The sequence below is a fragment of the Oreochromis niloticus genome, linkage group LG18, assembly GCF_001858045.2.
Source record: "Oreochromis niloticus isolate F11D_XX linkage group LG18, O_niloticus_UMD_NMBU, whole genome shotgun sequence".
Taxonomy (NCBI): Eukaryota; Metazoa; Chordata; class Actinopteri; order Cichliformes; family Cichlidae; genus Oreochromis; species Oreochromis niloticus.
Window position 1 is genome coordinate 6,254,550 of NC_031982.2, and position 20,222 is coordinate 6,274,771.

At 40.2% G+C, this 20,222-nt stretch overlaps 1 protein-coding gene across 4 annotated transcripts in view; it reads left to right on the forward strand.

Annotated features, from left to right (window-relative positions):
• slc6a9 (solute carrier family 6 member 9) overlaps positions 1-20,222 on the forward strand; it is a 77,917-nt gene that overhangs the window by 26,724 nt on the left and 30,971 nt on the right. The window contains exons 1-2 of one of the 4 annotated variants that reach the window (XM_025900374.1): positions 2,539-2,814; positions 2,921-3,043. The exons of 2 other annotated variants lie outside the window; for them this stretch is intronic. Coding sequence is in view for 1 of the 2 variants with exons in the window: in XM_025900373.1 (XP_025756158.1) it covers positions 2,773-2,814 (42 nt within the window). In the remaining variant the exon portion in view is untranslated. Of the gene's footprint in view, positions 1-2,538; positions 2,815-2,920; positions 3,044-20,222 lie in introns of those variants that run through there. One more of the 4 variants, XM_025900373.1, reaches the window with a different exon arrangement.

Here is a 20,222-nt window from a genome sequence, read left to right on the forward strand (position 1 = left end):
TGTGATATTATCTAATATGTCTCTTGCAACTTTAGGACTGACCTGTACAAAGACTTAATGCGTTTTATATATTTCTATCTAGTGTTGGGGTAGCTACTGTGAAACTATGCACACTCATTAGCCATGGAAGTGGTTACAAAAGTAGCAAGTTGCTCTACAAGGTGCTAAAAAGTGCCGTAAGTAGCAAACTAGGAGCAACCTCTGGGCTGAAACATGAAAATAACAACCACGGCTAGATGCTAGCAAGCTAGCTAATTTCAAACATTTCAGAGCATTTTAATAGAATTTATGACAGTGTAGCAAAATTTTATTGTGTAGTAGAGTTGATTCAAGAAGTCTGAGTGAAGTCCTAGTATTTTCTTTGCCTTTTACTGTCACATATTACCAGGTATCCGTCTCTGTGCGCTACATCGTTACAATTTACTGATGTAAGTTGCAAAACAAGTATGCTAGCACAAGCTGAGAACATAGCACTCCACCATATTCTCTAAATAAAGTCAGTTATAAAATAAAAATGAAAAATATGAAAACCATAAAGCTAAATTACAGAGTCAAGCAAAACATTAAGAGGTGTGCAGTATCAGAGTCCAGAACAGTGGATTGTAATGAGGTTAATGATGGAGGTTACGTATTTTAGCCCTTTAATGCTGTGACTAATTTATATGTGCTATTAGATTATTTAGTAACATAAACAGAAGCAGTATTAGTTTATCTTAACTGCATTAGTATTTTCTGGCTCGAGTGTCTGATTGGTAGGCTCCATCTGCTGTCAACAGATACCACGCTTCCATCCACCTTCCCAGCTCTCTGGTGTCGTTCAGGACAAGCAGACTGACTTTCTTCTTTCTTGCATACCATCCGTACCTGCTTCCTGGCTTTTCTGCGGATTTAAAAGATGGTGATATGGAAACATAGACCATTTGCAGGTGATGCAACACCACGCTGTCGTTTCTGAGCTTTATTTCTCATTCAGAGAAACTGAAATGGTAAAATCTCTCGGAATCTCGTATTTATTTCTCATTTATTTCTTTTTTTTTTTTTTAACATATGCCTACATTTTTAATCAGTTTCTACAACAAGAAATCAATGTAATGTCAACTGTCCTGTCCACTTGTACTGCTACTATTGCCAATACTTCCTTTCAGCACACTGAGTATGGCGGGTTTATGCTAATGACTCTGTTATCGCTTTCGTTCTTTTTATTCCAAGGGAGATTCAAATGTTGTGAACTGATAGATGAATGAACAGCATCCTGTCTGCAGTGCTTGTCTTGTGTTAAACATAACTTGAGGGCTTCCACTCCAGTGGTGTTGGCCTACTATTGTCCACAGCTATCAAACACCCATTAGGCTGGGGGCCAGTTGCCTATCAGCCGTTGACATAACTTCACATTTTGACGTTAAACCACATCCGGACGTTGAACTGATGCTGAGTGACTTATTTAAAGACACCGTCTCATTCTCCCGCATGAGTGATGTTTTCTTCGATCTCTCACTCACGCCCCCATTTTGGATGCACTCCCCCAACCCCCCCATTTCTGCTTCCTCTTTTTGTTGTGGGTAGCCATTAGCCATATGGTGCAACAATGCATGCATCAAAACAGAGGCTTAGGAGGGAAGCGCTTAAAATTGAAAGGGTGTTACTCTGTGAACATGTTGCGGAAGAAGAGGAGGAGGAGGGCTTTGGCTTGGCCAGCCTCTCGGTGTGACCTGGTGGGTTTGGGGGGGCTGGAGGCTGGGTGGGCATTGGCAGTGTCAGGGTGTAGAGACGGACGAGGATTTGGAAGAGTCAAGTACTGCTGAAAGGGAAGTTGTTGGTGGTCTGCAGAGTTGCAGCAGCTGCCTCTGAAAACAAACGGAAGAAATAAGGGAGACAGAGAGAAAGGGTTGGTAGGGTGGGGGCGGTGGGGGGTGGGGGTCCGGTGGAAGCCGTGTGGGCTCTTCACTTGTGGGCTCCTCACTTTTTTTTTTCTTTCCTTTTTTTGTTTCCTTGCTTTAATCTGTTCGGAGAAAGAGAGAGGGAGCGCTTGGCCAAAGCCAATGGGTCCTTCACGCCGCCCCCCCCCCTTCCAACTTTACTCCGGCCAGCTAAACTAGAAGTTCGACACCCCCCTGTCCTTTCCACCATCACCACCACCATGGGTCCTTCTCTCTCCCACTTACTTGCTCTGTATTCAGCCTAGGTGCTGGAGTGACAACGAGCCATTCATTGTGGAGGTAGAGGGAAAAGACTGTGGATCTCTCCTGTGCATTTTTTTTTTCTTTTTTTTCTGGGGAGGTGATGGTGGGAGTTGAACAGGGGGGGCAAGGGAGGTGGGGCAGTGGATGGCGGAGGAGAAGGTGGGAGGGGGCATATTCCTGAAATGGTGAAGTACGACAGAAAAAGGAGGAGGCGGGAGTGAGAGAAAGTAAAAGAGTTAGAGGAGAAAGAGAGGGAGGGGTGAATTAAAGTAAGAGCGCAAAACGAGGGAGGAAGGGAGAGCGGGGTGGATGGAGGGGAGACAGAGCTGGAATCACAGTGGGAAGGTGGGGGGGAGGGAGAAGGGAGAGAGAGTGGGCTACCATGCCGAATGAGCAAGAGAGGCGGAGAGGAAGCGGAGCTCCATCAGATGAAATGAGGTGAAAGTAATTCAGGCATTAATCAAGCCAGGGCAAAAGGGAGGGTATACTGTGCTTTCTCCCCCCCTTTCGCTGCGGAACTGAAAGCCAAGGTGTGAATGAAGGAGCCCACAGTGGCCAGCAGAGAAGCACCACTGGGTCACAGCATCAAATCATGTCCGAGTCGAACACCATTGCTGCTTCCACTGCGGACCAGGTCAGTTCAAGTTATCGTTGGTTTTTTTTGTTTTTTGTTTGGGTTTTTTTTTAAAATTTCTTCTTTTTTTTTTTTTTTTCTTTTCTTTTTTTTAATTTTGCAACAGAAGCGGGCACGCGGATGTTTCTTCTCTATCAGGTGCACCTGACGCTGGGCTTAAGCGGAAGGAGACTGCTAGGAATACAAAAGCTGAATCCCCCCCCCCAAAAAAAAGAAATCACAAGTTCAGGTCAGATGTATATTATCTTTAGATCCTAATTCGGAAGTAGTTAGAGGGAGTTTCTAAGAGCAACCGAGTGAGTGTGTGTTTCTTGGACTATCAAAGCAACGATTGTTTTGCCCGGAGCTGCCTGGACAACGGTACAGGGTCCTGAAAGAATTGAATTCATCAAGACGAGCTATTGTCTGCGCCGCCTTATTTTTCGGTGATCATTCAGGGGGTCTGTGACGACTCAATACCCCCCGCACCACGTGAGGAGGGGGACGCAGCTCTTTAAAAACCCGACCACGTGTGGCGGCCCTGAAAAGTTTTATAAGTAATTGCAGTGGGAAGTCCGGGCTAGCGCTGTGAGAGATGGGGTTGGTAAGGAAGTGGGCTGGTCCGCCGTGTGTGTGAAAGAGAGTGACAGAGTGGAAAAGCAGTAGCGTCCAGAAAGGGACGATATTTATACCCCCCAGCCCCCAGCAGCCCCCCTTTCCTCCTTCGAAAGCGCCTTTAATTGCACACTTTGGCACACACATCCTTCGCTCCGCTTCCTTTTATTAACTCTCGGCTGACTTTGAAACACTTTGAAACAATTAAATCCTCGGATCCGCTTAAGATAAGATATACAGTTATTTCTTACAGCAGGTAGAGACAAAAAGAAGAAAAAAAAGATGTGTGTGTTTTGTTTAGGGGTTTTTTTTGTTTTGTGTGCATGTGTGTGAGCGTTTGACCTTGCTGCTGGCTTGTGTTGTTCGCCAAGTCCTTGTCTCCTGTTTCCGATTGCTGCTGTCAAGGCTGACTCAGCCTGCTGTAGCTGTGCAGGCAAATACACATGCTGAAAACACACATACAGACACACACCTGCGGGCATATGCACACAAGTGTTTAAAGTTATATGTGTTCTCATTCAAACAGATACTTAAATTACTCACGTACACACCCACGAAAAAAGGAAAAATCCGGGAGTGTAAGGTTTTGGATCGGAATTCTGAAGAAATCTGGACCTTCAGTGTGTATGTGTATGCAGGTGGAGGCTACTTGGGTGGATGTGTGTGTTTGCTTGTTCTTACTGAGAACAATTCCCTGAAGTGGCATTCACAACTGACAGCAGTCCACATGATAATCCGCTCATTCTGGACAGTTTAGGTTTGGTAGCACAAGCGCCACATTTCTCCCAAAGCTTTGACTGACAGGACTTACTGGCTCCTTCAGGACTTCCAAAGTAGGGTTGCCTGTGCATATAAATGCAAATTTCAGTCCACATAACTGCTCATTCTTTCTCCTGATTGCCCGTCGAAATTAAATGTTGCCATCATTACCCGTGGAGTGCGAACTGAACTCTTAGAGTTCTAATTTGTGCATGTTTGCAGATCTGCCTGCTCACATTTGAAGAGAATTGTAATTATTCATTCAGTTTTGATGGCAGACTCACTGTCATTCATATTGGGGGGTTTTTAATAGTGTTATTAGAAATGTAGAGTTTGCAGATGCTGCTTTTTGTCTGCAATAAAAATGATGTGAACATTGCAGTTAAATCTTTTAAAATTCAGCTCAGGAGACGTGGTTTGAGTGTTGACTGAAAAAAAAAGACACAAAAAAACAACAACCATGACCTCATAGAAGCCAAAAAAGTGAATAAAATAAAAGTATGGTATCTGTTCATCGGAGCAAATGTGTTTGGTTTTTTTCATTCTTTTTTTAATCGGTAATTAACAATCCTACGAATGAAAGAAACCTGTTTGAATGTTATGTTCAGTATTGTATCTTGTATAAGGTAACGTTTGAATTGGACGATTAAATTCAAGCTTACACCAAAGACAAACAAAAGCCTGTTAATGGTAGTTTATTAACAGTGTTCAGGAGATCGGTCTAATTTTTTGAGCAGTTCAGCAAAGGCATGCAAAGGCAGCCTCCACCACCAAAGTTGTGGTGCTTTCTTGAGCTCTCTGCATGTGCAAAACGGCAGCCATAGCTCAGTGCTCGTACAGCGACGATGTCATTGTGGATATATCCACCAAAATGTTCATTAAAACCCATTCAGAGATGGTGCTACACATGTTACAAGCTATTTTGCACACTGACTTACCTGAACCCTGTATTTGGGAAGGCAGGTGTCGGAGTGCTAACATTCCCACATTTGTGGTTCTTGTGAAGAATATGTAACTTTTTTAATCATTATTATAGCCCGAGGCTTATTAAAATAGAAACTCCACAAATCAAGCGCATCATTTCCCCAATATGTTCGTCACAACCCGAGGTTGTGTTATCAGCTTGTAAATGCTTGTGTGTACCTGCCAGGACAAATACATTTGTGATGCTATAACTGTTCATTATATAGTGCTCAAAAAATTTATGGAAGATTTGAACATGTCTTTAGGAAACGTTGAGCAGGTTTTGCTTTCATTGGGTGTGATTTTGAATTCAGCCCTCAAAGGGTTGATGATTTGTTTTCAACACTCTCATTTTGTATGTCAGTGAAAATTTCAATTTGAAATTTTTATTCATGAAGTTCTGATGCGTGATTAAATCATTTTTTTAATTTCTTGAGCTGTGTGTGTGTGTGTGTGTGTGTGTGTGTGTGTGTGTGTGTGAGAGAGAGAGAGAGAGAGAGAGAGAGAGTAGTTGGATTTTTAATATAAATTATGTGTCAGTTTTCTACTAGTCACTGCTTTTTTTTTTTTTCCCCTAGAGGTGAAGGATATAATCAGGAGGTTTGGGGGAATCTCTGTGCCGGTACTGTCTGAGCTACTTACTGTGGAAAGACTCAAGTGCTGGCTGAGCTGATAACATTCATGAAGACACACACACACACACACACACACACACACACACACACACACACACACACACAATCAGAATGTTAAAACAATAACATCTCCTAAATTTGTCACAGGCATGTGTGGATTGTGTTACAGACATATTTACTGAAGTTTGCATGTTAACTAGGTAATCTCAGCAGGTAGTTGTAGGTAACTATGTAATCCAAACGTCCTCTCATCTCTGTCCAATCTGAGAGGAGCAGAGTAAGTAGTGCATCCCAGAGATGATATTCATCTTTTATATAGTTTGTTATTCTGACCTGTTGTCAGTCATGTTGAAGGGCAGTGAGTTGATGAATGAATCATGTGATGTGACATCCACCCACTCTAACACTAATTATGTGGTAAAGACAGAACAGGGCATTTCTGACACAGGAGAGAGAAAAGAGTGATGCACCGTGGGCATGACACCAGTGAGATCACACATAACAGTAAATGGTTTAACCCACTGTAATCCCCTACTCAGTGTGGTAGGTTTTTTTTATACCAATATGCTTGGTATAAGCTGAATGTATGAGAAGAACTGAGCTGTTCTTACATGTGTACAAACAGTCAAGTGGAACAATAGGCTGGTAAAGTGTTATAGTTAACTTAAAGGTTATAGCTTTTGTTTTAAAAAGGATAAAATTACTGCTTTTAATTTAAAGTTACATTTAAAAAAAAAAAAGGGTTACGTGAGCTTTATTTGAATATTTGATTTCAAACCTAACATTATTTTGAAATTATTTTTATTTTGAAATAAAAATTATGTTATTTTTCTTTCCTTTTTTCTTCTTTTTTTTTTTTTTGTGTCCAGGTGCCTTTTAGTCAAACTCGTGACTGAAACCAGTGCCGTTGGATTTCCTCCTTTCCAGACAGTCTGCATGTAGGGGAAAAAAAGTTCTGTTCTGGCACAGCCCTAGCCATTTTCCTTATCGTTACCACGGTCTTCAAATACTTCTCCATTTTCTAAAATCACCCATCCAATATCCTGTCTCAAAAGTAGCGTGGTTGCCCCGCTTCGATCAAAACTGCGCTCCTTCATTACCGCTGTCATTACACGGGTCACGTCCTTCCTCTCAGCGGTAGATCGTACTTGCCGTGTTGGGACAATAGTCTGAGGTCTTGTGTGATTTCAAGGCACGCTTGACTAATAATTGGAATAATAAGAAGTTCAGATGGATCTGGTAATTGCTAAGTGAGTGCTTATGATTGGTCTTGACATCCTTTTAGTGAAAGAAAAGATCAGATAGATCAGAAACTATTTCCATATCCCGAAAATGGCTCTGAGTGCTCTGTCGTAGCTTTGACTTCATATTGTTTTTATAAAATGATTCAGCCTGTCATTACTTTATTGCATTTGTATTGGTCATGTTCACATACTCCAAATTTCTGTACATACAAACTATGGACATTACTCTATTACACTAACCAACTGATTCTTTGCCCTCTTAAATATGAAGCAATCAATTTGATTTGATTGATTGATGTGTGTGTGTGTATATGTGTGTGTGTGTGTGTGTGTGTGTGTGTGTGTGTGTGTGTATATATATATATATATATATATACACACATATATTAGGGGTGCAACAATACTCGTATCGGTATTGAACCGTTCGATACAGTGCTTTCGGTTCGGTACACATATGTATCGAACAATACAAAATTTTTAATTTATTTTATCAACTTTTCTTCTGACGATGCTGTCTGTGTTGAGCGCTCAGTGGATCTGCGTTCGACTACTCCGCCTAGGCTGCACTGTCGAGCGCAGATCCACTGAGCGCAGCGCAACCTAGCAAGACATAAGTTAAGCTCGTTGCAACATGGCAACTGCCTCAACGCTACCCGAAATTGAACCTCCCCCACCCTCATTCAGATCTGGTGTTTGGAACTATTTTGGCTTTCATGTGAAGCATGACCCTGATGGTAAGCGCGTCATGGATAAAAGTAAAACAGTATGTCGGATGTGCCACGCAATGCTCAATTACATTGGTGGGAACTAGTGCGTTAGCGCAGTTAGCTCGTTAACGTGTTGACGCCGTCCAGCCCCACACACGGGGCGATCCGCTGTAACTCGTTAACTGGCATTTGCGCGTTATGGCGTTAGTGTCATTTTAACGAGATTAACGCTGACAGCACTAGTGGGAACACAACGAATATGACTGCACATTTACGCCGACATCATCCTAGTGCAAAGACAAGTGGAAGCAGACAAAAACAACAAGCACGCATGCTACAAACTTTACCCGAGTCATTTAGACAGCCGTTAGCACATGATTCTCCTTATGGGGACCTGATATGTTTAATATGCTGCTGAGAATATACCCCAGAAGAAGCGTATAGTATAGCTTTTATTTTGGAAAGAGCCATTTCTCTGTAATAAACTCTCTTTTCCAAAGATGAGTGATTTCTCGATCAGATAGATTTTTTTTTTTTAAATTATTTTGTTGTTTCAGCAACATTAAATTTAAAAACTGTACTTTTGAGTTAAAATGTATATTTATAATTTTAATAAATGACAAATTAAAAAGGCATGAACATTTTTTTGTATCGAAAAAATATTGAACCGTTACACCAAAGTATCGAACCATGTGTATATATATATACACATATATATATATATATATATATATATATATATATATATATATATATATATATATATATATATATATATATATATATATATATATAGATATACACATACACTCCTATATATATGCTAATCAAGTAAATTTCATCTGATAAATTCTGTCAAATTTACCATTTTACATTAGACTTATGTAGCAAAGTTACATGTAATCACATTACTTTAAGTCAGCATTTTAGGTATGGGTATTTTTTTTTTTTTTTTAGGCTTTTGAGTCTCTTAACTTTTTCGTTTCAGGTTGTTATAACTCAAAGTGCAAAGCAACAACTGACCCAGATTGTTGCTTTGCAGATTTTCACACAGTGCTTTGACAAGAAGTGCTGTTGTGCAGAAAAGTTCTTCCACTGTGGAGGCATTCATCCAGCATTGCTGCACTCCAACACCGACCTTTTCTGTTTATGTCTGCCTTCACGGGCGTACGTAGACATATTTAGCCTGTCTGCCCTGCAGGCGGTCACGGTTTTAGTGCCAGTTGATGTTCTAAAACAACCCTTTTAGCTTAAACATCACAAACGGATTTTTTTTTTTTTTTTTTTTGGCTCCAATATTGGAAAAATAAACATTATCAGGAAATGTTAAGAACCATATTGGAATGGAATCAACTGTGAAACATCTTTGGATGTCACATATAATGTTATGGTTGCTGCTAATACAGTTCAGTACATTACATCTAGCGTAGGAAGCCAGCAGGGGCCCACACATGAACACACACGCACACAGAAAGAGAAACTCTGCCCATCTGGGGGCAGGTGTTGCAGTTTATGGAGCGTAAGTGCAAAGTAGCCGTGTTCAATCACCGCACCAAGGCTTAGCGAGGAATTGAACAGACACATGTGGAAACGAGAAAAGAGAGAGGCTGAAACAAATTTAAAAAACTGTATGTGTGTGTGTGAGTGTGTGTGTGTGTGTGTGTGTGTGTGTGTGTGTGTGTGTGTGTGTGTGCCCCTTGTCCATCTCCCTGTGGTGGCTCTAACCTTCGGTCTCCCTCTGACTTCACTAAGTTGGGCTTCCGGGCTCACAGCTGCTTTGCAGAAGCACAGCCTCATACTGCATCACACACAGCAAACTGATGATACGTGCATGGTTGGACAGAGGAATAGAAGAATTAATGATGGATTGTAAGTGATTGGCTTGCTAAAAGGAGAGCTGTGTAACTGATGGGAGGGATAGAGAACTGTGGGGATATGTCTTTGCCCAGCTGTGTGAATGTGCAAGTCCAGTTTTCTTGCTGAGATATATAAATTCACACAATAGTTTCATTTTTGTTTGTTTTCTTTGCTTAAAAATGAAATGCATTTTTTTCCTACAAGTTTGTGCTTTGACTTCAATTTGACTCATGAATGTAAAATTAAGTGTAATAGTTTCTCCTTAGTGTTTAGTGCCACAGAGTTTCAAAGTTTGTGACCAGATTTTGGGGGGATCATAACTTTCCTTAGCAGGAAAGCAGTATTTGATATTTGATAGCTAAAGTCAAATCCTTCTTTTTCTTTGGTAATCTTGGGATGGGATGATCCATGCTTTTATCACAGCCATACTGGATTACTGCAGTTCTTTATTCAGTGGATTGTGTAAAGCACTACTCTCTCAATTCCAGTTAGTCCACAATACTGCTGCTACTATGGCTCCTGAGTGGTACAAAGAAAAATATGTTCATATTACACCAACTCTGGCATAGTTCCAGTGGATACCTGTGCAGCTGAGGATTCAATTTTCATATCCTTTATTTCACTTATAAATGCTTACTTGGGCGTGCACCTAAGTATCTGTCAGAGATGTTACATATTGTTGCACCCTGTTGAATGCATAGGTCAGCTGGTCAGCAGCTGTTAATAGTTCCAAGCATCAGACTGGCCTCTACTGCCGGTCAGTCCTTTGCAGTCACAGCTCTGTAATTCTTCCCCTCCACATCAGGTTGTCTGATGTTAATTCCAGTGTGAACCTAGGTTAACACTCACTGATTACTCACAGCATTTTTTCCATTTCCCATGGGGCTGCCACAGGAAAGGCCTCCATATATTTGATTTAGCACAGATCTTTACACCGGATTCCTTTCCAGACGCCACTAGGGACATCTGTCTCTGGGGCTACACTAGCTTGTTTGCCCCTGATTCTACAGCTAAATACTTTGTCCCTCCATGCGAACTCCTGTGGTACAAATTATATGGCAATTTTGGAATTTTTTGCAAATTTGTTGAAAAAAGGGAAAATAATATTTCTTTCTTATGTACCTTACTTAATATGTACAAAGTTTAAACACTACAAGATGTATTTGTGATCATTTGCGTGTTATAAAACCCAAAGTTTTGCTCACAGAAGCCAAACCGCTGAAATAGGAAACTCTGGGAAGACTTTTTTTAGAATGTGTTTCACATCCCAGAGATACCTAAAATGACAGGGTTTGGGCATGAGGCAAAAGGAAAGGTGGAAGCAGGCTTTGACCTAGGGTTAAAGGGGCCGGATCATGAGGTAGCTCAAACACAGATCATTTTGTTGTAGTTATTATCTTATTATCTAATTATATCTCTAAAAGTGGTCAGGTTTTTTTCCCCTCCTGTTTTGTGAAAACTTGTCATCGTCATGCCATGTCGTAGACTTACTGTCAGTTCAAGTGATCTTTTATTATCTTCCTAAAGTTGTTATAAATGGTAAGAGGTTGTATTGATGGATAGATGAAAGGGGCTCAAATGTGAAAATGCACTGTTGACCATTTTTAATAAAGGATAGGGAGCGAAATATGTTTATAGGTGGGTCATGCTCAAGTTAGCCCTGCTAGAGTTACCACCTTCTTCCAAAAACACCCTATTCAGGAATGTTGGGGTCATGGCAAGGGTGAAAAAGCCTGAAGCTTTTAATGTCACTGGTCAGCACCTTTCAACCTGGGGGTTTTAGCCATTGGGATTGACATAAATCTGCTTTTTTTGTTGTTGTTGTTTTTTGTCCTGTAGCAGTGATATTTATCATTAGCCTGTGATTTTAGGCCCCAAAAAAATAGAGACTGAATCTAAAAGATGTCTGTGGGGTTTTTTCTGACTTTTGTGTTTGAATTCATCGATTTTGATTAATTAACATTATGTTGGTCCACATGGTCACATTTTCAGGAAGCCATAGGAGCCCTTGACCTTGGATTGTACCACAGTGCAGTGACCACTGATTTATTCAGGTTCATGGAAGTTTTTAATACAAACTGGAATTAACTGGATCATTGTGGGGAAAATCTGCCTTTTTCTGTTAAGGTCAGTCTCAGGCTAATCAGGTACTACAGCTAATTTTGTCATTCTGGGAAATTAGGATGGAAGCTCCTTTTCATCTCGACTGCTGTGATAATTAGTTAACAGTGACGGATGCTTTTACAGTCTGTCAGGCTGAGAATCGGACTTCTGCAGCGCTTTTACTGCTTCACATGCAGCTGATTAACAAATGCTCTGTAAAATACTACACAGGCAACATGGTAGAGTTAGAAGTTTATATTTATTTAGGATTTGCTGCCAGCATCTCTGATCAGGAAAATCTTTGTTATGTTAAGAAATTGGACATCCAGTTTAATGTGTCCATATATCAAGTACATTTCCCACATCTATGATCCAACATCCTAAGACTTGTTTAAGTTTAGCTTGGTCTTATTTTTAAAATTTTGAAAGGAATTTGTTTTGATGTCTTACTGTGGGATGTGCCTCCCTACGTATTCCTCATAAGCATTTATCTCTTTCCCACAGTCCTGATTGGCTGGTGATTACAACGACTACGTTGGGCAGAATCACCCATCCTTAAGTTGCACTATTCCATAACCGTTAGTCAAACAGCTCTATAATTCATTTAAGATAAGATTACAGTTATCTGTAAATTCATCCAGATGCCTCCTTATTTATTAGTCATTTCTAAAGTAATTAAGAATCATAGCCTTTCCACCAAACTGACCAACAAAAAACACCATAAATGATGCAAAACAGTGAGAACTTATTCATCACTGACACTCCAACATTAGTTACCCTTTTCTGTGTTGCATCACTTTGGGTTGTCTAGACAGTCATTGTTCCTTCTTCAAAATAACTTACTAACAGCGAGTCGGTGGCTGCAGGAGTTGCAACACATATTTAATTCCTATTCAGACCACATGTGCTTCCATTCTCAGCTGGTGCAACTCTTCCCTCCATAGACTGAAAAAAACAAAAACAGTATCTTCTGGACAACAGCTGAAGAACAATGTTTCAATTTTGCTTTTCTCTGTAGGTATAGTTACACCATTTAACCAGTTACACCAGTTAAATGTCAGTGTGACAACTTTATATCCCAAATCACACTGTAGTGGCACTTTTGTTAATGGTTATACTGTAAGGTTGCTATATATATATATGCATTTTTCAAATGTATATGCATCTAAATATGTAAATTCTCAGTATATTCACATTCATTTTTTTTTGGCAACTTTTTACAAAAATCAGTGACAAAGTTCATTATTATATTGACAGTAGTAAAAGTATAAAGCATCAGATGAAGTGATGCTTCGCATTACTGAGCAGGGGTGTAATTTTAGGGGGGTTAGGGGGGTTATGATCCCCCCAATAATCAGACCCAACCAATATAACCACCCAATAAAATTATGAATTATCTTGCATAAACAGGCTGTTGATATTCTTTACTCATTTCAGTTATTACCAGCAAAATAGTTGCATGTTTAATCAGCTGGGAATTTACCCAGATTTATTTATTTATTTAGACAGAGATCTTGACCCCCCCAGTGTTCAGAACAAAGTTATGCCAATGTTACTGAGGGAAAACATAAATGGGAGGTGGAGGTTATGATATTTCATAACTTCCTACTCATACTTACAGAGAAGTTTAAAAGAATAATGAATGACTTGTTACCGTTTTTTTGGGAGGGGGGGGTTATCTGGGTATTTGACTCAGAGTTGATCAGGGACAACTAATAAAGGAAGTACATAGACTTAAAGAAACTCCCAATCAGCAGTAATAATCAGGAGCAGGGGTGGATCTAGAGAAATTTTCTTAGGGTGGCAAAGAAATCAAATGGGGTGGCAAAATCAAGGCTTTTTTTTCAAACACATATGCAGGTGGTTACATATGGTTAAAATGATTCAAATGCAGTAAGTATACACGTTTTTCATATAAATATAGTCTATAACTTAATTATTGTCTGTAGCCCACATAATTACACACTTTAGTTACATAAAACATGTGAGTTTAGATGTTATGTACTGTATAGCCTGTATAATAAATAAATATGGAGCCCAATAAGTATAAAATCCAGAAAGCTACACAACACGGGGCGGTTCATTTACAAACACAAGTCTAACTTAAGTTTCACACTGTTTTTTGTTAGAAAACAATCACGTTGTTACAGCTTAAATAACACAAAATGTCAGAAATCTGCACTGTCATGAACAAAAATTTTAACCTAATTTTTCATGATTTGTTGGATTAACCCACTGAGGTCTGAAATACAACCGGACATTTTTGACTAATTTTGAGTTTACGTTTGTATTTCACCCTCAAATTGTTTCATTTTATTTTTTCCCCCTTGCCTTGTTTGGTATCATTCTTTTCAGCTCAACTGAATTTAGTTGTTTTTTTTCACTGACATACTGCATTAGTACTACTATTACTATTAATAGTACTATGACTGATCTGAAATCACACAAAGAACTTAAAATCCTAGTAGTATTTTTTTTTTACTGTAAAAAAACCAGACATGTTGAGTAAATTTTTATAACTTGAAATGCAAATATAATTATACATTTTGTAAACATATACAACTATTTATCTAAAAATGCAGCCAATACACCTGCCGTTTTTTTTTTCATTTTGCACAGCCATTTAAAAATATTACTAAAACTAAAGTGAGAGAACAATCAGGTGTCGCAATAAGATGCCCCACAAATGGTGTGTGCCAGTAAAAAAAAAAAAAGTTTGTTCACCAAAAGACAGAGGAGAACAGCACAGGGATAAACCTGCAGGCCTGACAACAGGAGGTGTATCACTCCGCTGGTTTTCTACTTAGTGACAGTGTTTACACTGCAATGTGCCTTAGTGACATTCATTAGTGCCCTCACTGACACACAAAACAAAACGACTACACAACAGAACAACTACACAAGACAACACAATACACTAAGTATACACTCCACACTAAACGTCACAAATCTCCCACATCTAAAAACTCTCTCTCTCACTCGCTCGCTCTGTCTCGCTGCCGTTACCGTCACTCCCAAAACTCTCCCCTCTTCCTAAACAACAAAATCCCACGTGTTGACTTTTTTTAAAAATTGGTTGACATGGTACATTTTTCCACCGATAGGAAAGAGGTGGCTTTTTTTCCTTTCTTTACTGTTTTCGCGCTTTCCTTAGAAAACGCTTAAAACACACACACACACACACACAAAAACATGACGACAGTATTTAGTAAAAAGCGTGGCTTATATATATTATCATAACTCTGGATTTACTGGCCTGTAATTAAAATTTTAAAAACTTTGAAGTCCGAACTTTCAGTGTGGGCTGAAATAGAGACTCAGCATGGCTGCAGCTTTTTTGCTATGTCAGCTTAATCAAAGGAGTTTGCAAAGAAAAAGCGTCTGGACTTCTTTAAGTTGCTTGAAGATGTTTCACCTCTCATCCGAACAGAGGCGGTGGTTTACGACACCAACTGTCTGCCATCTATAATCCAGTTTTGAGTTCCCTCCCCAGACGCCTTTACGCCCACTCACATCCTGGGCCATCTGACCTCAGGAATTCACATGACAAGGTGGGGCCAGGTTTCACAATGGGCTCACCCGAAACCCTGGCTGATTAGGTCCCACACCCGCTTTCACACCTGGGCGCATGTGATTAGAGGATCACCAGGGGGTCCTTTGTCCCTCCTTGGGGGGATACTCCCACTGAGTTTAAATCTGGGACTCTCGGCCATTTGACCTTAGAACTGAAGAAGCTTCTCGGATGAGAGGTGAAACGTCTTCAAGCAACTTAAAGAAGTCCAGACGCTTTTTCTTTGCAAACTCCTTTGAGTACGATGACCTGGATGACTGAGAACCTTCACAGACCTATGTCAGCTTAACATAGTCATGTGATTTGGAGGTGCAGCGTGTCCGTGGACCACAGACTGTTAATAACACTCACCTTCCTTCCATTTCCAGAGTGTAACATCCAACCACCTGTGTAAAATCCGAAATTCCCATGGTATTGTTCAAAATGTGCTCTGGCACAATCATAAGCATCCCTTGCTACTGAAAACAAGAAAAAAGCCGGTCCTGCTATGGGCTGAACCATTTGTTAATGGTGGAGGGGGGGAGAACACTATGCAATATATTCAGTTTTAGCATTTATATTCACTGTTGACTGTAACTACGCTCAAACTGTTAATGCTATCTTATTTTAATAAACAACACTGTCTTATGCAAAACTGTGGTGGCACTTGGGGTGGCAAGGGATCATTTTAGGGTGGCACTTGCCACCCCATGCCACCCTTCTAGATCCGCCCCTGATCAGGAGACAATACTGTCAGACCTGCTGAATCAACAAATCACATGAGCAGAAACCATCTGACGAAGTGGAAGTCGACTAAAAGATTCACAAAAGGCAACACATCACGCCAGGATCTAAAGAGACTTGAGAACAAATAAGAAACAAAGTCATCAGCATCTATCAGTCTGGAAAGGGTTAAAAAGCCGTTTCTAAACCAAACCATTACCCATAAACAGAGAAAACCTGGAACAGTGGTGAATCTTATGAGTGGCCTACCAAAATTACTGTAAAAGTGACTGCTGACTCATCCAGGAGGTCATAAAGAACCTAGAACAACATTTAAAGAACTCAGGTTATTGGCAGTGTTTATAATTCAATAATAAGAAAGAGATTGGGCAAAAATGGCATCCATGGCCGAGATTACTAAAAAAAACCCTAATGCTGACCAAAAAGAACACAAAGGCTCATCTCACGTTTGCCAAACCTGTATTTAGTATTTACACAGGTTATATTTGTCTAATATTAAAATTTGTTCAAAGATCTGAAACATGCAAGTGTGGAAAAAATGTGCAAAAAAAAAAGAACTCAGAACTAAATTATTTCTAATGTATTTACTGCAAAAGCCCACATTGTTCAGCAGTGGAAGGTGCATTGCTGTAACCTACATGCTTCACATTTACATTACGTTGCACTGCAACTTCCAGAAAGAAGAGCAAGTTTCAAGCAAAACTCTGAAATGGGCTGAGGAGAAAAGGCTGATGAGGCTTATTCATCAGCTTTGTCATGGATTTGTAGGAAGCAAAAACCAGGGGAGAAAAGAGCTGATGATGGGGCTCGTTGAGGCAGCATGTTCACCGTGTTAGCAAGGAAACACAGGAGGGTTTGGGGCTGATAATGCTTGTTGAGGCTGCATAAGTGTGTGCGTGTGTGATTTTGTCCATGCACACTCTTGTTGAAGCAGCACACTTGCTGTGCTGTGCGAGGATTGAGGGCGACTCTATTGAGATGATGCTTGTTAATTCTGCCTCAAGTGAAGAGGGCCAAAGCAATGATTGAAAACAAGAGCAAACAAGAGAGACGGAACAAGATTGGCCCCGGCATTTTGATGAGCGTTTGCTTTTGAAAAGGAGGAAGAAAAGCAGATAAATGTCAGCGATGCATCCATCAGTGATGGCACAAAATGATAAGTCTCCAAAAATCAACGAAATATGTCAGAAATACATTTTGATTTGCTTAACGGGAAATTCAAGTGGCCTAAAATGTTGACTAGGAATAACTGATCCCCTTTTTTCCATTAGCTTTATACTTTTAAAATCTCTTTGCTTTATTTGAATTTTAGGTTAATCTAGAAGTACAATACATGGATCTTCTATTGTGGCTGTTTAAAAACAGTCTTTAAATGTAGTCTACAGTATATCAAACAGTACAACCCTAAGCAAATGTATGGCAGCTATCACCAATGTCACAAATAACTCTACTTCAGGTGACTCATCAGGGTTATGAAGCCCCAAACCATCATCTGTGAATTTTCAACTGACCAAATGTTGTTTAGTGAACTCTGCAAAGAAATAAGCCCATCATAAACTCTCAAAATCCAAAGGTATTCAAATTTAAATCAAAGAAATATATGAAAAGTGTAGCCATGTGTGAATTTTCACTGTTTGGGAATCATTTCTGCTCCACAATCAGCAACACAATCAGCAACGCAAGCCAAAAACAATCTGAAATACTGCCCTGCAGCCCAAGTTGTAGTAAACACTCCGACTTGAACTCTATGCTCACACACTGTTTACTCACACTACTGGCATCACTGGATGCCATGTCTGTGCTCTTGCATAAGGATGTGTGTCCCTACATGTGTGTGGGTGTGTGTGGGGGCGAGATGGATCCAGGTGAACAGCTTGCAAGGGCCAACAGTTCCGCAGGCCAGTCTCGCGCATCACTTGACAGCCATGCCCGATGTCCTACGCACAAATGAACTTGTTAAGCAAATGAGTGAACAAGCAAGGGAGGGGTGTGGATGGGTATGGGTGAAGGGTAGTGGCAGGAGTGGGTAGGTGCACATGGCTACAGCAGCCCCTGCTAGACTTGCCTTCCTGTCTGCGCATATCACCCTTCTTTTCCTTTTCCCTTTCTGTCATTCTATCCTCTCAGAGAGCTCTCGCTATGCGACTCTATTTCAGTCTGCCTCTTCCCATCTCTCTCCTTCACTCAGCTCATGTAATACTATTGTTTTATTAGAGAACAGCCTATTTCTGATTTGGATTGGGAGATTATCCTCACAATGTCTTGACAAGGTACTGTCATTCTATATTCACAAATAATGGACCGTAAAACAGACTGTCGCAACCGATGGGGGCTTTGCATGAGATGGTAATGGTTACACAAAATATGATGACATTTTCATGGTATTTACATGCATCGGCATGTGGCTGAGATACACAAACAGGGCTGAAAATGTGGAGACAGTTGGAGAGTTGGTGTTTATTTCCGTCCTTCCTGAAATAAAACTCTCAGATCACATCACCTGCACTGACTACATACATATGTAATATTAATGTGCGGCACATAAATGAAAATATAAGGGTGCACTTGCATTCACCTTTAGAAACTCGTGCAGTCAGTCATAATGACAGTGTCTTCCTTGCCCCTTCTTAGACCCAGCCCCCACCATACTTATAAAGATGTCTACACATCTAGCCCCCCCCCCCTCACCTTCCTTTTCCCCCTAGGGAAGGCATTTGGGGATTCCAGCATGGTAAGTTTAGTGCTATAAGTATCACAGAGGTAGAGAAGTTGGCCATACACAAGAACGTTGGGAGCATTTGAGGGGCTCATGCTGCTTTTCCAAGTTCCCCCACCATGAAAACTTATCTCAAGGTAAGGAGGTGAATGACATAGTCCGGATGTTTAAACGTGGAGGTCATTTTCAGATTGCAATGAGCTACACATGTGAGTTGTTTAATACAAGAGTGGCCCACTGGCAGCTAATGTAAAGGCTGACATTTTAGTTCCACTCATGAGAAAAAGTAACCTGCTAATCAATTTGAGCTTTAGGGTAAACAGCTGAAATAATATTAGGGTAAAATAGGTTCCCAAAAAGATTATTTTTAGTAATATCCAGGTTTTACTTTGATAGACTAAACACTGGTTTTTGTTAGAGTTTGTGCTTTTGAGTACAGCCACTGAGTACAGATTTGTAGTTCCTCCATTTGTGGTCTTGTTTTTTTTAAAACAGCCACATGGTTCTACTTTGTAGTTCTATTCACTCAGTTCACTAGATATCATCTTACCAGTCACCAAGTGGCTGACTTGGTTGTGGTTGTTTTAGCAAGCAAACCATTTCACAAACACCTTTCAGAGTAACCTGAAGATTTACGGTGTCTTTTCTTTGACGCACTGAGCAACTGCACACACTGTCTTGTGCTTTGTAATATGTTTGAAGCAGAATTGATCTCCAAATATCATTACGTCACGTCAGAGAGAAACCGTTTTGTTTTTGTTTGTTTGGTATTTTTTGGGGGGGGGGAGTGTAAAGTAAAAAAGAGACCTCTCTAAACAGATTCATGTGAGAATGTAAATGTCTGCTGCAGCTAAAAAAGACATTAGGTGGTCTTTAAACTACCACCTTACTTCTGAAACAGGTCAGTGTCATGTTGGACTGTGTGAGAGTGGAATATTGTGGACAATCTGCCAACCTGATACTTCAGAAATTGGATAAACTGGGTAGAAACACCAAGTGGAAGATCATGGCACATACTTATGGGCAGCATTACCACATGTTTATGGTGTCGTACTTGGTTGTACATATGACAGAATTGCAAAGAATAACAAAAAAAATCCCTCAGACATTCTTCCTTTCTCATATTATTTGTTGGAAACTTGGAAACAGTTGTGAAACTGAAAAGAAGCATGCTGATGCCTTAACTTTATCCAGGTATGTTCAGGAGAATTGTCAAGACACTTTCCAATGGGTTTCAGTGCTGTAGAATGCCTACCAAATGACACCTCAAATCAATCTGTCCCTAACCAGCTTAATCACTGAGATCTCATGTTTAATGTATTTTGGGAAGAGTAACATGCATTTAGAGCCTCCTACTGATCGGCCAAGCACTTGCTTTGTAGATCATGAAAGGAGGTTTCCTTTGTATTTTTCTGTATAGCAACTTGCGGACAGGCTCTAGTAAGTTACTCTTCAACTATGCCATTGCTCATACTCTTTGGCTAGCTGTCGTGATATTTTGATACACTCTTCTGTGCTTAATTTCATTCACTTGTG